The 19461-nt window shown below is 35.0% G+C and overlaps 2 protein-coding genes across 2 annotated transcripts in view; both read left to right on the forward strand.

Moving 5' to 3' along the window:
- Nucleotides 1-12007: 12007 nt before the first annotated feature.
- SPOCK3 (SPARC (osteonectin), cwcv and kazal like domains proteoglycan 3) overlaps nt 12008-19461 on the forward strand; it is a 740694-nt gene continuing 733240 nt past the window's right edge. The window contains exons 1-2 of the mRNA XM_074227415.1: nt 12008-12143; nt 12669-12860. Of these exons, the coding sequence (XP_074083516.1) occupies nt 12669-12860 (192 nt within the window). The 5' untranslated portion in view covers nt 12008-12143. The remainder of the gene's footprint in view (nt 12144-12668; nt 12861-19461) is intronic.
- LOC141517137 (ADP-ribosylation factor-like protein 8B) overlaps nt 13412-19461 on the forward strand; it is a 168056-nt gene continuing 162006 nt past the window's right edge. Inside the window, 1 exon segment of the mRNA XM_074228028.1 lies at nt 13412-13491. Coding sequence (XP_074084129.1) covers nt 13412-13491 — 80 coding nt within the window.

Consider the following 19461-nt stretch of genomic DNA (forward strand, 5'->3'; position numbering starts at 1 on the left):
AGAGATGAATATATAGATATTCTTTGGAATTTTTCCTGTTGAAGTTTTCATAGAATTCAGGTAGGCATGAGAAATTAAATGGGAGTTTTGGAGAGAGTTTTGCAGAAGCCACAGAGGACACACGTCTAGCAGTTGACCCAGATGACTCAGAAAAATTTCAGAAATTCAGAAATACATAAAATATATAGTATCATTACAAAATTTACAATAAGGTACTGTAAACATCCAAAAAGAAAAAGAAAATATTCAAACTTCTTTGGAATGAAGGGAGGGCCAAAATGTTTTACATGAAGTTTCTAGATCTCAAGTTAGCCTTTTAATATAGATGGAACTGTACACCTTCATCTTTAACAACAAAACTGTATTCACAGGAGACAACTTATTTATCCTGGAAGAGGATAGTTTAGGGGACAATAAATCATATATCAATAGGTTGAAATGACTAAGTTTAATAACTAAGTTATTCAAATTGAGATAAAAATAGGAGACTATTACATGGTAGGAGGTGTTTACTTACTGAATTCCTGGGAGGTGACACAATAAATCAGCCTTTTGTCTCTTTGTCCTTGTTTTGCGCTCTCTTCCAATTAAAGTTTTCCCAATTGTGACTTCATGATGTTTCAAAGACTTTTCTCATGGGACTTTGCGTCTCATATTCCATCTTACCCTAAAGTCCTACATTTAACCAAATAAATTTTTTTTCTGGATGTCTCTTTTATGCATGAAGGAAGATAGATGGTATGATGCATAGATGCATAGACTCATCTTTCTAAGTTCAAATATGACCTGAGACACTTACCAGTTATGTGACCTTGGGCATGGAAGTTAATACTATTTTCCTCTCTTTCCTCATCTGTAAAATGAACTTGAAAAGGGGAATGACAAACTGTTCCTGTATCTTTACCATGAAAACCCCAAACAGGGAAATAAAGAGTTAGATAGAACTAAAATAAACGTCGAAGTGACAACACTTTATGCTACTTACCTTAGACTCTTTTTTTTGGCACTTTGATATAAAAATAATTAGTTACTTTTATTTTCTTATTTCAGATAAAAGTTTCTTTATGCAACACCAGAAGTAACTTAACATCTATAGGCTGCTGCTAATAGTGACCAGAGGTCAGGCTTTTCCATTTGTTAGAAGTCTTGGCAAATATTTTAAGTTATCAATCTTTAAATTTAAATATATTGTAGAAATTAGTGCATTTTAATTGAAAATGATGGACCTGAAATTAAGTAGGGGATTAAACTCTTAAAATGACCATGGCAGGAACCATTTAGATTTTGGAATCTCCATTTATAAAAGCCAAATCACACCAAGTTATCTTTGTGAATTCATAACTAAATTTAAGATGAAATTTTACAAGTTATCTTTGTGAATTCATATATATATTTAAAATGAAATTTAGATCTAAATTCAAAAGGTAGCACTTTAGAACATAGTTTAGATTTGTAGTGATCTCCAAAGTACTTTAATTTATTCCCTGTTCATGAACTAATGAATATTTTGCCTGGTAAAATAATAATTGGGAAGATTTTCACTCAGAATTATATTTTATTACCAAACAAACAAAAACCAAACCAAACCCATAGAATTAACTTAATTGTCTAGCAATAGGAGAAAAGTGAAATTAATTGTGATACATTCATGCAATTGAACACCATAAAGCAATAAATATGAGACATACTAGAGAACAAATTTCACTCAACATTGTATTTGATCATGAGTCAGAGTTGATCTGACTCTATTACCTAGAAAAATACCATATACCTCTATAACTAGCACAGTCCCAGGATTCTACCATTACACTTTTTCTTGTTTTAATTCTAAGATTGTACATTTCCTTTGTTGTCTTTCACCTTCATCTGTTTTATGGGAATTAACTGTAAGAGGTTTTTATTACATATTGGATAGTGAACTCACCCTGGATTTGGGAATACTTATCTTTAAATCCTGCCTCAGTTACTTAACTATCTTTGTAACTGTTTGCATAACTGGACAAACCACTTGATTTTTCTATACTTCAGTTTTCTCAATTGTGTAAAATGACTGAGGTGAATGAACTGACTTCTAAATTCTTTTGCGGATTCCAATATATATGATCAAATCAATATTAACTTTGCTTTTAAAATGTGGGAACTTCCTACCCTAAGAATCCACACAGAATTCCTGTAAATCAGAGGTTGAAGGAATTTTCCATGACCACTACTCCCTTAATCATCATAGTTATTCATATGAGAATCATCCTTCAAGTGTACCTATTCTAGTCATTTCAAATTTTAAATTTGCTTTCTGGGACCCCTGTTCTACTGCTAACAAATTACCCTCATTTTAGACCATGGTAATTCTCTAATGAATTACTTTGTATTTATTTTGTACTTATATACATACATACATACATATATACATACGCCCCAAATATATACACACCATGTATATATGTATGCCATATATACATATGACATATGTGTGTCATAAGTATGCATGATATATATATATTATATATATATATATATTTCTCAAAAGAGTAGAAACTTCTTGATAGCAAGAATCAGTCTTTTTAATCTTTGTATGCCTAGCATAAATAGGAATTTAACAAGTGTTTGTTAACTGAATGAAATAAGTTTAGAAATAATTTTATGTAATAATGCATTTTTTAAAAAAGCTAAGCAAAATGAGTGAAACACACATTAACTATGATCATACTATTTCCCTGAAAAATGTAGGGAAATATGTTTTTAGATATTTATTTATTGATTGAAAATGAATAGAAATGAATGTCAATGGTGATTTAATGGAAAATACTGAAAAGATTATAGGATATTTTGTGCTCTGAAATTGATTTAAATATAAATACTGATCATATGTATTATACTTATTGATCAAATATAATATGTAATGAGGACTAATGTTTCCAATATTTATAAAATTTAAGAAAATAAATGATATACCTAAAAAAAAGAAAATAATTGAGGAAAATATAAAATTTGAAAATCTAAAACTGATATATCCTAGTCTTTTTTCCATTGTCCTCTGGCAATATACTCTATACCTTCTCCACAAAATACTTAGAAATTCTTCTGTTGAATTTAGAATTTGTTTAACTACCATATTTTGGAACGTTTTCCGAGGATTTCAGTGTTGTTGGTTGTAGAATTCTTGTCCCATTTATCTTATGGACTTCCAATGAAGTTCTACTTTTTTTAGGTTTTTTCCAAGGTAAATGGGCTTAAGTGGCTTGCCCAAGGCCACACAGCTAGGTAATTATTAAGTGTCTGAGGCTGGAGTTGAACTCAGGTACTCCAGACTTCAAGGCCAGTGCTCTATACACTGGGTCACCTAGCCGACCCCAGACACTATTTTTAAAGGCCATGTTATTAAGGCACAAGCTTCTAGATGAGACTTTTAGGAAACTTCTACATGAATCTTGTAACTTTTTCAGCTATAGGTATCCCAAATTAAATTGTATTTTTAAAAATACATTTTGGATAAACTTTATTTTTTTTATTAAGATAATATAAACTCCTTGAAATCAGAAATTGTGTCATTTTGGATTTTGAATCCTACAAAGCAATTGGTTAGTGAATTCCTATTAATCAAATGGATGACTGGTAAGTCTTCTTTAGGTGGAAATACCTTTAAGTATAAACTTGTTGATGGATAGAGTGTATTTTGTTCAAGAATCCCTTTAGCTAAGTTTGAAGAGCCTGACCTACAATTTCCAGAAGAGAAAGAAGCTTTCAAAGATCATCTTCTAAGTTATACAAGAGATTGTAACCTACATAGGTGAAAACACTGTTCATGTCCATCAAACAATAAAACAGGTAATTTATTAAATTATAGTTCCCATTAACAAATTTTAGACACAAGAGAAAATTGGTCTGAGATTATCTCTACTCCAAGCATAGTGTAATTAATCAAGTACTTGTTAAAATTAAGAGAGGCAATGTGTATTATGGGATATTATTGGTCAAACAAAGAAGAAATCTGGTTTCTATTCTTAGTCCTTTTTTCACTCTAATAAGGTACAAGACATTGGTTGAGTCACTGAAGCTCTACTCCTCATGGGAAAAATGAACTAGTGATATCTTTGTTTCCTTCCAGCAATGTGATTCTAAAGTAATCATCATTTATTATTAATAAATTATTCAGAAGGTGAATGTGTATTTCTTCTGCTAAGGTTAAAAATGATCTTAAAAAGTTTAACTTATTATTTTATAAAAACAGAGAAATAAGTAACAAACAAACCAAACAAATTAAGAAAAAGGTTTGCCTATAAAAAATATCATTAAAAATGTAGGTGGAAGTTAAATTCTTTAATTTCCTGGATATTTTACTTCCATTGTCATTACTGGGATGAAAGGAGAAAACACTGAGAAATAGTTTTCACTGAGGAAATATCTTGAGATATTCAAAAACTGGAAATAATGGATATTGTGCCCTCTTGCTAAAAGTATTAGCTAACGGAAGAATTACATTAGCGAGAAAAAAACATTTCACTAAACTGTTTTACGCAATGTACTAAGATTTCCTTTTCTAATTCTCCTATATCTTTGCTAGCATGTATAGATGCTAATTCAATGTTGTAATGGATAGAATATTGGAGTAGGAAGTTGTAGATCAGGTACTTGAAAAAGTACCTTTTATAGATAAGGAAACTGAGGCATACATAAGGTTATGTCACACAGCTACTAAATGTCTGAAGTTCAATTTGAAATCAGGAAGAAGAGTCTTTCTGACTCCAGGTCAGGAAAACTAATTATTTAGCCATCTAGATGCCCCCAGGAAGAAAGGGTTGCATTAAAAATCTGACCTCAGAAATTTACTAGTTGTGTAATGCTGAGCAAGTCATTTAACATTCTCTCTCTGTCTCTCTCTCTCTCTCTCTCTCTCTCTCTCTCTTTTTTTGGGGGGGGGTTATCAAGACAGTAGGGTTAAGTGACTTGCCCAAGGTCACACAAGTAGGTAATTATTATGAAGTGCCTGAGGCCAGATTTGAACTTAGTTACTCCTGATTCCAGAGCTGGTGTTCTATCCACTGCACCATCTAGCCTCCCCTAGTCATGTAGCATTTGAATCCTCAGTTTTCTCATATGCATAACAGAGATTAAAAGAGCACATACCTCCCAGGGTTGCTGTAAGTACACAGTTTTATTGAGAATAGAGCAATTGAAGTGATCAATTTAAAAAAAAATTGCCTCTCATTAAAAATATCCCAAAAGTTTATACCCTGAATGAATGAGATAGTACTAATCCAGAAAGAATGACCATCAGTCCATTTAGTGGTCTAATGTATCCAGACTTGGATGCAGCTTGGTGGTGCAGTAGAAAGAGCACTGGCCTTGGAGTCAAGAGGACAGGAGTTCCAATCCATCCTCAGAAATGTGACACTCACTAGTTGTGTGACCTTGGACAAGTCACTTGTTCCTGATTGTCTCATATCTAGGACCATCTTCCGATATTGATTTCTATCTGGCCTCTGGATCCAGATGACTTTGGCAGAGAAAGTAAGGCTGGTGATTAGCACAGCACCCCCTCACTCAAATCTAGTTCATGTATTTTCATGACAGCACCTTCCTGATGTCATGGTCCTCATTGAGAATAAAGGACAAGTGTCATCATTTCATGACTCTACATGATGGATATTCTGAGGTTTGTTTCTAGAAGCAAATCATTCAAAAGTTATTCCACTGATTTTTATGCAAAAACTTTGGTGTCCGTATGGTTAAAGCTGTGCCTTTCATTAAAATAAGTGAGTGAATATCATAAGTTCATTAGTGTGGTCAACAAATGAAATTAAGATCATGAACATTAGAATGATCCCACTTAACATATTTAGGAGATGGTGACAGTGGATCTTTAATTTAATATGGAGTTCATTTTAACCAGTGATTATTTTTTCCATTATTTAAATTGAATACTATGTCATTTGTGAATTTGACATTTAGTTTTCCAATATCATTGACTTGTATAGCTCAAGGTCTATTTGGATCATTGTATATAAATACAGAAATGAATCAAAAGTGGCCAAATTTCTTCTTTTAGGACAACTCCTCTATCATTAAAGTGTAGCTTCTGATGAATTTGGAAACCTTGCTATGCTGCTTTGATTCCATTGCCTTCTTATTTTGCACCAGCCTTTATTTGATTGACATTTTCCTACAAAAGAAATGAGGAAAGATTGGATTAGTTTCTTCCAGACAAATTAGAATGGGTGCCTTCTGAGTTCCTGACTTGATACTGTTTGGATGATGGTTAGGATAGGAAAGGTTCTTTGTGAGGACTTAGTGGTGTTACAGTAGTTGATGGTTCTTGCCATTGCAAATTGCTCCTGCATTGATTGACTGATTTCAGTCACAAATGAATTATAGTTCTCTCATGCATAATAGACATATATGTAATGAATGAGATGAGGAAAAGAATGCTACATCAGGGGTGAGAAGTGTGGGTAAATCATACACTAAAAAATAAAGAAAGCAACATAAGTTTATTAAACTTCTATATGTGATTGGCACTATACTAGGGATCCAAATACCAAGTGTGAAATTGTCTCTATTCATAATGGATGAAATTTCTAATGTACCAGATTTTTAATAATAAGTGCCTGTGTGTTTGTGTGTGTGTGTGTGTGTGTGTGTGTGTGTGTGTGAATTTGCATGCATAGGTGAGAGGATGTGTGCAGGTGGGTGTGTAGAGACACACAGAGAAAGTGAGTGATTTGTGTCACACACATCTTCATATCTATATTTAGATATTTATATACAGATACTTAATCTATCCACATACACATGTACACATAGCCATTATATATATAATGTGTGTATCTATTCATACATATATATATATATATATATATAAAGAGAATAAATCAAAACTGAATAAATAGAAATACATACAAAGAAGATAATTCAAGATTATTTGGGAGGAAGGGTACTGTATAGGAAAGACTCTCATGGACAAAATGGTGCTAGGGCTGTAACTTAAAGGACCAGAAGGATTCTATGAGGTGGAATTACAGAAGGCATGCACTCTAGATATAAGGGAGAATCAATGCAAAGTCATGATTGAGGAAGAGGCAGAAAACTAATTTGGTTGGATCACTGAGTAAGGAAAGGAAATAAATTGGGAACAGGTTGTATAGAGCTTTAAAAGTTAAATTAAAAAGCTTATATTTTATAATAGAGGTAACAGGAAACCTCTAGGGTTGTTTGAGTAGGGGAATCACATGGATAGGTCTTCACTTAAGGAAAATTAGATTGATGCCAGAGTGTAACCCATTAGACTGAGGAAAGACTTGAGGTAAGGTAATCAATTAGGAGTATGTAGCAATGTTCTAAATGAAAAGCAATGAGTCCTTGACATAAGAGAAAGGGTTGGGTGTTGGGGAAAAGAGAGTGGAGAGGAGAGAATAATGCCAAAATTTATAAAACTGAAACACTAAAAAAAGGATGACAGTCCTTTCAAAAGTAATAGGAACAGTTTAAGAGGGAAGGGTGCTGTGGTAAAGAAGTACAATTTTAGACATATTCATTTATAAGAAGTGTACAGGTAATTTCAGTATCCAAGGGGCAATGAAGAAAAACAATGATTAGAGGAATAGTCAGAGAGATGACAGTATTCAAACAGAGTGAAGAAATTTAGTGTTTTTAGTGGGGACAAATCTATGATTTTCAGTTTTAGAGTCTGGAAAATGGGGGAACTGACAAAATAAATTTGAAATGAATAAATGGCATAATTATTAAAATTCACCCCATAAAACAGTTAGTGGGAATGGGAAATCATATTAGGAATGAAGGGAAATTATATATATATATATATATATATATATATACATATATATATATATATATATATGTATATATATATACACATATATATAAACACATACAGAAGGGAAATACTAAGAACAGAAAATACAATATAATAAAAATGTTAATTATGCAAAATAAAAAGTTTATGCACAAACACAATTATCAAACTAAAATGATAAGCAAATATAGAGATTACAAAAAAATCTTTGCACTATATATCTCATATAAAAGCTTTCTACTTATTTCTTTGGGGAATTGGAACAGCTGTATTAGTTTGAGACATTCTCAGTATAATGAACATTTTTTTTCCTTTTTTAAACATTCATATATTTTCATTTCCTCTTATTTTTTTACATTTACATTTCCAAATTTTCTGCCTCCTCTAGCCTGTCTCCTACACATTGAGAAAGTAAGTATATGCTATCCAATATTACATATGAAGTCATGTAAGGCATATTCCCTTATTAGCCGTGTTGTGAAAAAGAAAGACAAATACAAAGAAAAATGCTTCAATCTGTACTCAGAGATCATCAGTAAATGAACATTCTTTTTCAGAAGAAGTAATACAAGCTGTCAATAACTATCTGACAAAGTAACTATCACCATTCCCTCTCAAATTAACAATGAAAATAACAGAAGGGGAAACAATTCTTGGAGAGAGTATGCAAATACACACTTTTTAATGGAGCTGAGAATTAACTCAAGGATCCTAGGGAGAAATGGAATCATGTAAGAAGAGTGAAAAACCTTTATTCCTTTAGAGCTAAAGATTTCACTGCTGGGACTACATATTTATAGCTGTATTATTGTAGTGGTAAAGAATCTGAAATAAAGTAGAAGCTCATACATTTGGGGATGTCTAAATAAATTATGTTTTATATGAATACGATGGAATATTACTGTTGTGTAAAAAAAGTTAAGGATGACAGAGAATCAAGGAAAGACTTGAAGAAGTAAAAATGAAGTCAAGTTGGGGAAAATGCATATAATGTATAATATATATATATATATATATATAATGTAAAGAATAACAAACAACAAATACTACAGCAAAATGCTTTCAAAAATTATAATGAGCAAATGATCACAAAGGGGCCATATAAAAAAACATTTCCCCCCTGCTTCTTTGCAGAGGTTGGGGTTAATTGACAGAAATAATTAATAGTGGAACACTATATTTCATCTTGTTTGTTTTTTTCTGATATGTTGATATGTTTTTGCTTACTTTTTTTCTATTTTTCCCCTTTTAGCAAAAAAAAAAAAAAAAAAAAAAAACAACCCACAAACGTTTGTATAAGGGATTGGAGTGTTGGAGTATTTGGTATATCTGCGACTAAAAAAGAGGTCTCCATTCTAACTTTAAAGCCACAATGGCAAGCTAACTCTAAGTGAAATTTTGAAATAAGGAAAGTAAACCCTTGTTGCTTTCTCACCTTCCATAACATCCTCACCCATTGTATCCCCTGTGATCTTTGGAGCAGGATCTCAGGATATGCCTGCAAAAGAGTTTCCTGATAACCACATTATCTAACAATATTGGCTTTAGGCAATAGGCACCTACTGCATAGATATACTACCTAATTTAATCTCATCTTTTTACAGATGAGGAAACTGAGATTTGGAGCATCACTGACTTGTCCAAGGGGCCATAGTCAGGATGTAACAACCTAAGGATGCTCATTCCAGATCCAATGCTGTTATCATACTATGTTACCTCCTTCAGGGTTGACTTTCTCAAGGTTCCTAATTTTAATAAGTGATTAATAGCACTATGTGATCTAAAATAAAGATATAATGCAGAATGGAGACATGAGTGATGTATTGGAACCAAGCCCAGACCCCGTCAAATAATTAGAGGGCTGCCTCTTCCACTTATTGGAGAAGGATGTGAGGGGTAACTGGCCAACAACATCTTTAGAAGCCTGAGGCCAGGAATTACAATGACTTTGGCTAAAAGGTTAATAAATTCTAGCAACAATAGGCATCTACAATAAACTAAATGAATTCATGTCATATAGATGCTCTGGTTGAAAGGCTTAGTAGTTTGCACAACAGAATTAGAACTATCAATCTGCTTGTAAACCTTGTGATGATAAAGAAATTGGATCCCAGATCTCTTCTGTTGAGTAAAATACTGGTTTCTCTGGATAACAAAGTCCCTGGTATCTAGAGAAAGAAACTGATGAGCATCAGGATAACCCCAAAGCCACAGGGCCTATCACCAGGTATAGTGCAATCAAGGCCATTTTTAAAACAATAGAACTTCAAAAATAGATATGAAGAATGGATAGATGGATAGTTTTACTTTATCTACTATCTATCTCTCTGCCTTAAATCAATCTAATTGGGAAAGGAAGGGTGACTTCTATTTTTGTCCCATTTGAGAATTGCTAAAATGGGTCCACATCTCCAAATGTCTACCACCCTGGATGATACCATGACTTTCACAACTTAACTATTTTAGGATGCACCTGAGGCACAGGGAAGGTAGATGACTTGCCTAGGACCATATAAGTTATAAGAGGTTGTAGTTAAACCCATGTAATCCTGACTCCTGGATTTCATCCATTATTAGTCTTCCTTTCTGAAGTAGATATCCTTATGCACATGTTACATATGGTGAAACTCATGCTTTTTATGGTCAAACAACTTTGTTCTTCTGATTCCTCTGTAAAAGGACCATAATCCATTTACAAATCAGAATCAGCATGCTATACTTACTTTTTCCATCTTTGTTAAAAAAATAGTCATACATTGGCTGATCTTGTTTAATTTTTCTATCTACTGATCAGTTGTTTATAATTTTATGGGATCCAGTTTGTTAGAACAGTCATTCCATTGTTCATCATCCTTCATACACCTTCTCCCATGATAAATTATCTCCAAAACTTGTATCACCTCTGACCTTGTACAGAATTCCTCATTTGTCATGTGGTCCTACCGACAGATTTGCACATTATTCTTTCCATTGTAAGCTTCTGCTCTTTGTGTTTGGTTGGGGGCCAGCATACTGATTGGTATAGGCAGCTGTGTTGTAGAATAAAACATTTCTACTCTGATCTTTATGGGCATCTCCTCTTTGATCAGCATAATATAGAAGCATTTGAAACTAATCCAGGTAAACTTTATGATTTCCTGTCCACATTAAATCCAAGCTGGATGAAAAAAAATGAGGCAAGATCTTGTTTTAAAAAAAGAGCTCATGGAGATTATGAGAACTACATTACAGTGAAAACCTTAGCAATGGTTAAGATTGCCCTGCTGAAAAAAATTTGCCCTTCAGAAAAAAAAAAAGGATAAATCACAGAGGCCATGAAACACCATGCCAGGGATCACAATTGAAAGCTTCACTAAGTTAGGAAGTCACTTGATTTTCCTATGCCTCAGTTGCCTCAACTTTCAAAATAAAGAGATTGGACTCAGACGTCCTTTCCAACATTTGAGCTAATAAAAATAAGAATTATTAAAAGGGAACCTCAGCCATCCACACCCATCTATTTAGGTAACCCAAATTAATCCTTTCTGGGGACTTTAAAAATTTACAGTGGAGTACAAAGAAAAAAAAAATAAACCTAATTTTTTGAGCAGAGATGATGACTTTAAGAATCACAGAATTAGAGTTGAAAAGGTCCCTGGAGAAACATGGTTGTCAATTATTCTAACACTTTCACTTTATAATTGAGGAAATTGAGGCCCAAGGAGCTTGAGTAATTTGCCTAAGATCATCCAAACAGTAAGAGGCAGAACTGAGATCCCTACTCAAATCAAGTTCACTTTATCCTTCTCCAGCTGCCTATTTGGAAAATATTTTTAAAATAAAGTCTCTTTAAATCCGAAGTTTATGTAGCATAAGGTACAGACAGACAGACTCTGGGGAAAGGTAAACATGAGAAAGTTCCAGCCACGGTTTACCCCTGTGGCAAAACATAATTCCAGGGACTCACTGGAAGGAAGGCAGGCACGAGATTTTCTATTCTGCATAAAGTTTTCTGCAAACTCCATCCTCCCCACTAGCCTTTCTCACAGCAGTAATGCCTATCAGTCGCAAGAGGGATGGAGATAACAAGCCCCTAGGTTGCGTGGGTGTCCAATAAATCCGAGAGCAGAGGGCAAGAGAATTGCTTCACCAACGCGAGCTCCGCTTCCCGAGTGGAAAAGCGAGAAGAGAACTAGTTCAAGGCAAGCTTTCGTTGAATCAAGGTGGCTCCGGCATCCCTCCTGCTCCTGCTACGCATTGCTCTCCCTGGATACCCCGAGGATCAAGGAGAGAGGGAAGAGGAGGGAGAAGGAGAAGGAGGAGGCTAAGGAGAAAGGAGGAGAAGGAAGAGGAGGTAGGAGGGAGGGGAGCGGCAGCGAGGGGAAGAAGCTGGGAAGAAGAGCGCGGGGAGACAGGGGGTGGGGGTGGGCGATGGGGGGTGGGGGGGAGCGCCGGGCGCTAGGAGCTGAGTGGACGGCTCGAGACGGCAGCGCGTGCGGCAGCTCCAGAAAGGGACAGAGTTGGCAGCGTCGAGCTACATTTCCAGCAGGAGCCGAACGCACAGTCCAGGGCTACAGCAAGGTGATGGGCTAGGCGGCTCTGCTGCGGCCCCGGCTGCCCGCCTTCCCTTCTCCGCTGCTGTGTGTGTGTGTGTGTGTGTGTGTGTGTGTGTGTGTGTGTGTGTGCACGCGTGGTGGTGGTGGTGGTGGTGGTGGGGGACTGCCAGACACCACTCTTCCTCTCCCTCCCAGGCCCCCTCCCCTCAGTTTCTCAGAGCATCTCCCCAGGGCTTCCCCCCCTATATTTGCACCTCTTGTTTAACATTTTTTTTTGTTTTATTTTCTGGCCTCCCCTTCCCCCCCGTGCCTCCATCCCCAAGATGTTAAAGGTACCAGCCCTATTGTGTGTGTGTGCAGTCGTCTGGTGCAGTGAGGCTCTCGCGGCGGCGGCGGCGGCGGCGGCGGCGGCCGGGGGCAGGTCGGACAGCGGTAATTTTCTGGATGATAAACAATGGCTCACCACGATCTCCCAGTATGACAAGGAAGTCGGACAGTGGAACAAATTCCGAGACGTAAGTGCTGCGTGGCCCCGTCCCCACCCTCCCTGCACGCACACACACACACACACACACACACACACACACACACACACACACACACTCCTCCTTGTTGGGGGAGGGGGAGGAGAAAGAGTGGGTTCAGTTCTCAGAGGCGGGGGGGGGGCGTTCTCAGGGAGATGCTATGGAATGGAGAGGGAGAAATCCAAGTTCTCCGCCGAGATCCTTCCCCCCTTTTGGCTGGTGCAGCACTGAGTTAGGTGCCGGCGGGAAGGTTTTGCTGATTGGCTGCTCAGGAGTTAGGCTTCCTGGCTTCGTTCTCTCCATCCTCTCCCTTCACCTCCAAGTCTTCCCCCTCCCCAGCCCTTTGGAATCAATGGCTTGGAAAGCACAGCGATCCAGGCTTTAAATTTTCAACTTTTTCCGATGATGCTCCTGGCTCTCGTGTAAACAGAGCAGACGTGCATTTTCGCGATGCATGACTACTAAGTAACCAGGATCGATCCAGTTACTAATGGACCATTAAGGAATTTAAGGAAGGAGGGAGGAAGATGTCAGATTTATAAATGCGGGCTGGCAGAGAGGTGGTGGGAGGCGGTGTGTCAGAACCCGTTAAGCAGGAGTTGAATCGCTCCTGGACCATTACGTAAAACTGCTGATCAGTTTTCTGCGTCGACATTAACTTTAATCTAGAGCGTGTTCCCTCTCCACCTTATTGGGTTGTAGTCCAAAGTGCAACGCGAACTGCCTAGTTCTAGTGGTGGATCTGATGGCTAATGGTTGATCACGTTCTGAGGGCGCACCAGGGATATTTCTGCTGCTTGGATGGCTTTTGACTTGGGGTGATCCCCAAAAGAAGGCTTGCTCAGACTCCACTTTTGTTTACTTTTGCACCCCCATTAGCCTCACCACATACTTGCCATTTTTTCCTGATTTGAGAGGAGTTAGGTTAGAGCTGCTGGCTTTGGTGTCCAGGGCTGAAGGTGTTAGGTGTGTGTTAATTCAGGTGTTCTAATACTTTTCCATAAAGAGGACAGGCAAGTTGATCATTTATCCTTGGAATCCAAGGAGTAGAGGAGCCACATGATTAAGATTTCCCTACTCTCTCTCTCTCTCTCTCTCTCTCTCTCTCCCTCTCTCTCTCTCTCTCTCTCTAACAAATTTGTGAGATGAAAAAAAAATAAACAAAAACCATAGAGGAGTTATTCACTATATCGATACTGAAGGCAGAGAGATGACTCACCCCACTCCTCCAAACTCCGTCACTTCAAGTATTAGCAAGATCTTGATCAGTCCTGACATTTGTAAAATGTAACTTGCATTGTTTCCTTTCCTACCCCATGTCATCAGAGGAAAAAAATAACTAAAAATAAAGAAGGTGCTAACTCTCTTATATGGGGAATATCCTGATGGATAAATTACTACCGACATGGCCATTTCTGAATGATTTTAGGGATGATGGGGATGGGGAAACTTTATAAATCAATATTTCACATAACTTGGAAAATTAAAAATCCAAAGGCATAATAAAAGGATATTCCTAAATCTAGGCCTTTTCCTTAAATATTTTTATGGGTCATATCTTGAAAATTCCTAGTAGAACTTGAAACAGATGGTGTTACGAATCCAGATATCATTGTTATATTACTTGTGCTTTAATAGTAAATACAGGTGAAAAGCAATGCTAGTAAGTTTTATGAAAGTGGGGAAAAAACTCTTTGTTCATGTTGTCTTTTCTAAAGAAAAGTGAAGATTTTGTCAGAAATCCAAAATTGATTCAACCTTATGACATTTCATTTGTCACCAGCTTTTAAAAGTCCATTTGAAGCGACTGTAGGCGTTCTTTTTGACAGATAGTCTCTGTTTCAAAGCAGGGTGTTTCCATCTTAATGTAAATCAAGTTGTTTAAATGATGGTCATGAAGATTCAGGAATCCTTGCTTTACTGTATTTATAGAGCATGACCCATGTTGTAAGCTTGAGACCTTTCTGTGAACAAGACCTGTACATTTTGTTCACTTTATCAATGTTCTCTTTCTATGATGGAAGATTGATTGGTTTAGAACTTGAGACAGCAGCAAGCTTTCAGTTATTCAATTTGTTGATAATATACTTTATACATAGCAAGGACTAAGTAAATACTCTCAGATTCATTCTATTAAGGTTCAACTAGTTTTATTTACAGGTTAATGATTAATGAAAATAATTATTCTAGATGATCAGTAATATAAAAAGTGCTGTAAAACAGCAGAAAGCATTAAAGTTGTTAAATAGTTCTTATAGGTAGAAAACTATAAAATATCTTCTGGCTAAAGAAATATTATATGTTCTGACTTTGAGGTCTCAGGAGAAAAATATTTCCCAAGTCTTAGTGCTGTATTTGTTAACTTCTCAAGGTCAGTGTGATCTATTTTAAGTTAATATATTTTTCAAATGTGGGCAGTCAGTATAAAGTAGTGCCATTATAACAAATACAATGAAAGGTGATTTTTCAAATTTAAAAGAATGGATTTTGATCACCAACTTTTGTATTGAGATGAGTTCTTCTTTATAAAGATGATATTTCTTAAAAGCATTTCAGAGATTAATATTTACTATATGTCTGTTGATCACCTGTTGATATATAACAGTAGCTATTAATAAAAAAAAAGTTTTCTCATCTTAAGTATTGACAAGGTTTTCCCCAAGGTTCAGACTAAATAATCTATACTCAAAAAATTATTTTGACTGTTTTGACAGTGATTAACTTATATTTTTCCTTGCTCCATGATCAATTACTTGTTTATTATTGTTTCTATAATTTTAAATATTGTAAGATTTTATAGCCATTCTGTTATGAATCTATGGTGTTAATGTACATAAAGGAATAAACATGAATTACATGAAAACATTTTAAAAAGTTCTACATCAATATTTAGAGTCTAAATTGATTTCCAAATTCTAGTTATTAGTTAATCATAAATTTCAATTTCTTTTAAGATTTTCTTTAATGAAATTTCCTCAAGTAAAGAAGAATTTTTTTATCATATTCCCTCATGTTTTCTTTGATTTTAAACCTTCTACTAATCCTTCATTTCTTCTTTAGAGTAACTATATTTTCCAAGTATATTTTATTTTTCAATAGATTCTCTTACATTTTTATTTGGCGTGCTATTTTATCATAACTGCCCTTTACCAGTCTGCTAACATACAAATTATATTAAATTCTTAGGTTTGAGGGACATAGAAAGGAAGTTTATATAATATGAAAATCTAATTTTAAAAAGGCAAGACTGATTACCAGAAAAGCTAATGACACTGATGTGAATCATTGATTCAGCTTCCTTTAGTCTTAGATCACAGAGAAAAGAAATGAAAACCTAGGCAGGTTTACAAAAAGTAATGAAAGGAAAGACTTTTCAAATAATTCTGACCTCTTCTCTATACTGGCTTTAGACACAGAGTAGAGTTTATTGCATTGATCTTTTTTTTCCCCTTCCCACAATGTTAAGACAAATTGTACTGCCTTATGGAAACTTTATGCTATCATAAATCTCAAAATGTTCTTCTTTATGACTAATATTTGTTCGATAGTAGAAATACTCTAAGCAATGGAGAGTTGATCATGTTTTTGGTTAAATATAGTCCAGGGTATTTCTATTTAATGAAGTGTGATGGAATAATAACAAATTTATCTGTAGGCATATATATATATATATATATATATATGTATATATATGATTTAATATAATATATGGTGGAGGGAAGGAATAATGAAACATGAGAATACTATGTGATTGTGCTTTTTTGAAATTATGTAATTTAAAGTCTTGCATATGCACTTTTGTGCTTGAAGATGTCTCTATTTCTATTCTGATTCTTCACTCATAGTTGGAAAATCTTAACTACTTGTAAAACACTCTCAGATACTTTGAACCCTGATTCAGTAGGAGCAGCTCTTGAATTAAGTGTTCATCTTTTTGTTCCTCTAGTCTAAAGGTCTATATGATATCGAGACTTGTAGTTTCAGAAGGAAAAATTGTGAACTTTGGTAAAAAGATGGTTCCTAAATTCACATGTGCACACAGTACGCTAAAAGTTTCACTGAAGTATTTTCTCTAGCATTATAATAGTAGAGAGGTTTCACTTGACATTGAGTAAAAAACCATGAAATGGGTCACTCGTATATGACATTATGACTTTTATGCTTTAGTTCAATTATATCCAATATAATATTCAAAAATGACAGGGAAAAAGAGAAATCACAATCAATTGGTGGATCACATTGTCAACTTTACATAACTTCTGTCCCTATATCTTTCTTAGTCTCCACCTCCAAGAGAATTCTGACAGTTCAATTTTGAGTTTTAAAATATTCAAAATCTATTAAAAGTTCTTATTGGGCTTAAGAGATTTGATCAACATTTTTCTTTTAAAAATTTGACTTTTACACAAGTCAGATAAACTTAAAGAAATATCATGTCTTAAATTTTTCATTAGCAATTAATTTTTAGTTTTTCTAAATAGCATATAAAATATGAAAGCTTAATACATTCACTCAAAGTTTCTAATTGACTCAAGTAAGTTATACATATTTTTAAAAATAGAAATTTGAAGGAAATTGGTCAAAATGACAACTTTTTGTGATGCTTTAGCATGAGGGTTAATGAGGACAAATGGTTGATGATGAGAAATATTTCTTTTTAAAGAGCAAAGGAGTTGAGGATACATGAAGAAGCCATGATCTTTTATTGCTATAGTAAAGCAAATAAAACTGTTTTGTTTCTAGTACTTTCCAGTTTTCATTGTGTATCTAATTGCTGTATAATGAATTAAAAATGCAAAACTTTTTTTTCCTTATAGATTCTGATCAGTATCTGAAATGCTGGTGGAAAAAATGATTTTGTATTAAATGATATTCTTACTGTTGTAGTTGAGCTATATTTCTTAAGGTTTTTGTTGTTGTTTTTGCAAGGTAATGGGGTTAAATGACTTGCCCAAGATCACACAACTAGCTAATTATAATTGTCTGAGGCTGTATTTGTACTCAGGTTCTCCTGACTTCAGGGCCAGTGCACATGCACGTCTAACACCTAGCTTCCCCAGGGCTATATTTATTAAGTGAGAGACATGATGTAACAAGTAAAAAGTCTCCAATTTTCTTCCATTTAAATATCCATCAGAATAAGTTTACCTTTTCTTTGTTTGAATAATCCAAAAAAGAAAGAAAATTGAGGTGAATTCCATTTTGTCATTTTTGTATTCGTGAATCGAATGTTCATCTGTAAAAAGTCTGTTTTTCATGAGGTCTTTCCTGATTTCTCAGAACTAATCTGAACAACAGTTATGTTACATTTTGTGAAATAGGATACATTTTGCTCAATTGAGAAGCATTTCTTTATTTCCTACTATGTACCAGACCCTTTATTTAGTGCTGGAGAATCAATGAAAGACCCTGTTCTCCAGAAACTCTTAGTTCAATGGAAGGGGGGGGAGACAAAAATCTATAAATGGTATAATTTGGAGATTCTTTTAGAAGGAAGACCAACAGATGAAGGGTATTATAGAAAGACTTCTTATAGAAGGTGGTATTTTATTTGGGACTTGAGAGAAGCCAGGACAGCTAGAAAATTCATGAATTTTGTCATCATGGTTTTCCATACCTGGTTTATTAGGAATCCTTGGAGAAAATTAATTGTGTAGTAGAAGCAGTACTATGATATTTCTTTACTGATTACATAATTATAGTTGCTGTGTTATAACACATCTTCATCATAGTAGCATAGGAATACAATAAACCACATACAGGTTCACATATGCTTTGAGAGAGAAGAAACAGTTCCTTTTACTAGCAAAGGTCATAGTCCTAGGGAGTTGCTTGAAGTACATGTTGTTCTTTCTCAGAGGACCAATGACATCAGAATTGGGATGTCTTGACTTGGATTTAAGGGAGACAAAGCAGTGCCAAGTCATCAGTCTCACTCTCTGCTTGAGATTCATTGAAGTCCAAAGGCAAGACATATTAGGATAGTTGATGATTCCTCCTTAAGTACATAGAATTTAAGTGATGTATCTAGCATCATGGAGATAGTAAGAATAACTAGTCAAAATTGAAGCCTGAAGTGATAGGATACCTGTTAATCTTTGTCCTCTCCACCTCCATTGCCCAAAACATGGGGGGAAAGCTAGGACTTGATTGCCCTGGTGAGTGAGACCATGCTCAATCTGGACATTTCTTGATTGTATTGACACAGTTTCTTTTACATCTAAGGTCATAAAAAAGACCCAACAAAAGTGATTCTTTTAGTCTTGACAGTTCTCTTATCTATTTTCTTGAGAAGATACTGTTTTTCTGTGTGGATCCTGAAGATTGTCAGGATGGACAGTCATAGTAACTTGGCTATATTCTTGTTGAATATTATATTATACTTAAGGAAATTATTTTTTATACTTAAGGACATCTCTTTTACTTTAATGTTTAATGACTGAAAAGATTCCCTATTTCATTCCAATCATTAACCTGAACCAACAGAATGTTGGCCTGAGTAATACCCTAATAGTTGATCTTGCTCACTATAATTAACCCTCAAATCATTGTGCCATACTCCTTTTACCAACATTCCACAGTTAAAGAAACT

The sequence above is a fragment of the Macrotis lagotis genome, chromosome 3 (assembly GCF_037893015.1).
Source record: "Macrotis lagotis isolate mMagLag1 chromosome 3, bilby.v1.9.chrom.fasta, whole genome shotgun sequence".
NCBI lineage: Eukaryota > Metazoa > Chordata > Mammalia > Peramelemorphia > Peramelidae > Macrotis > Macrotis lagotis.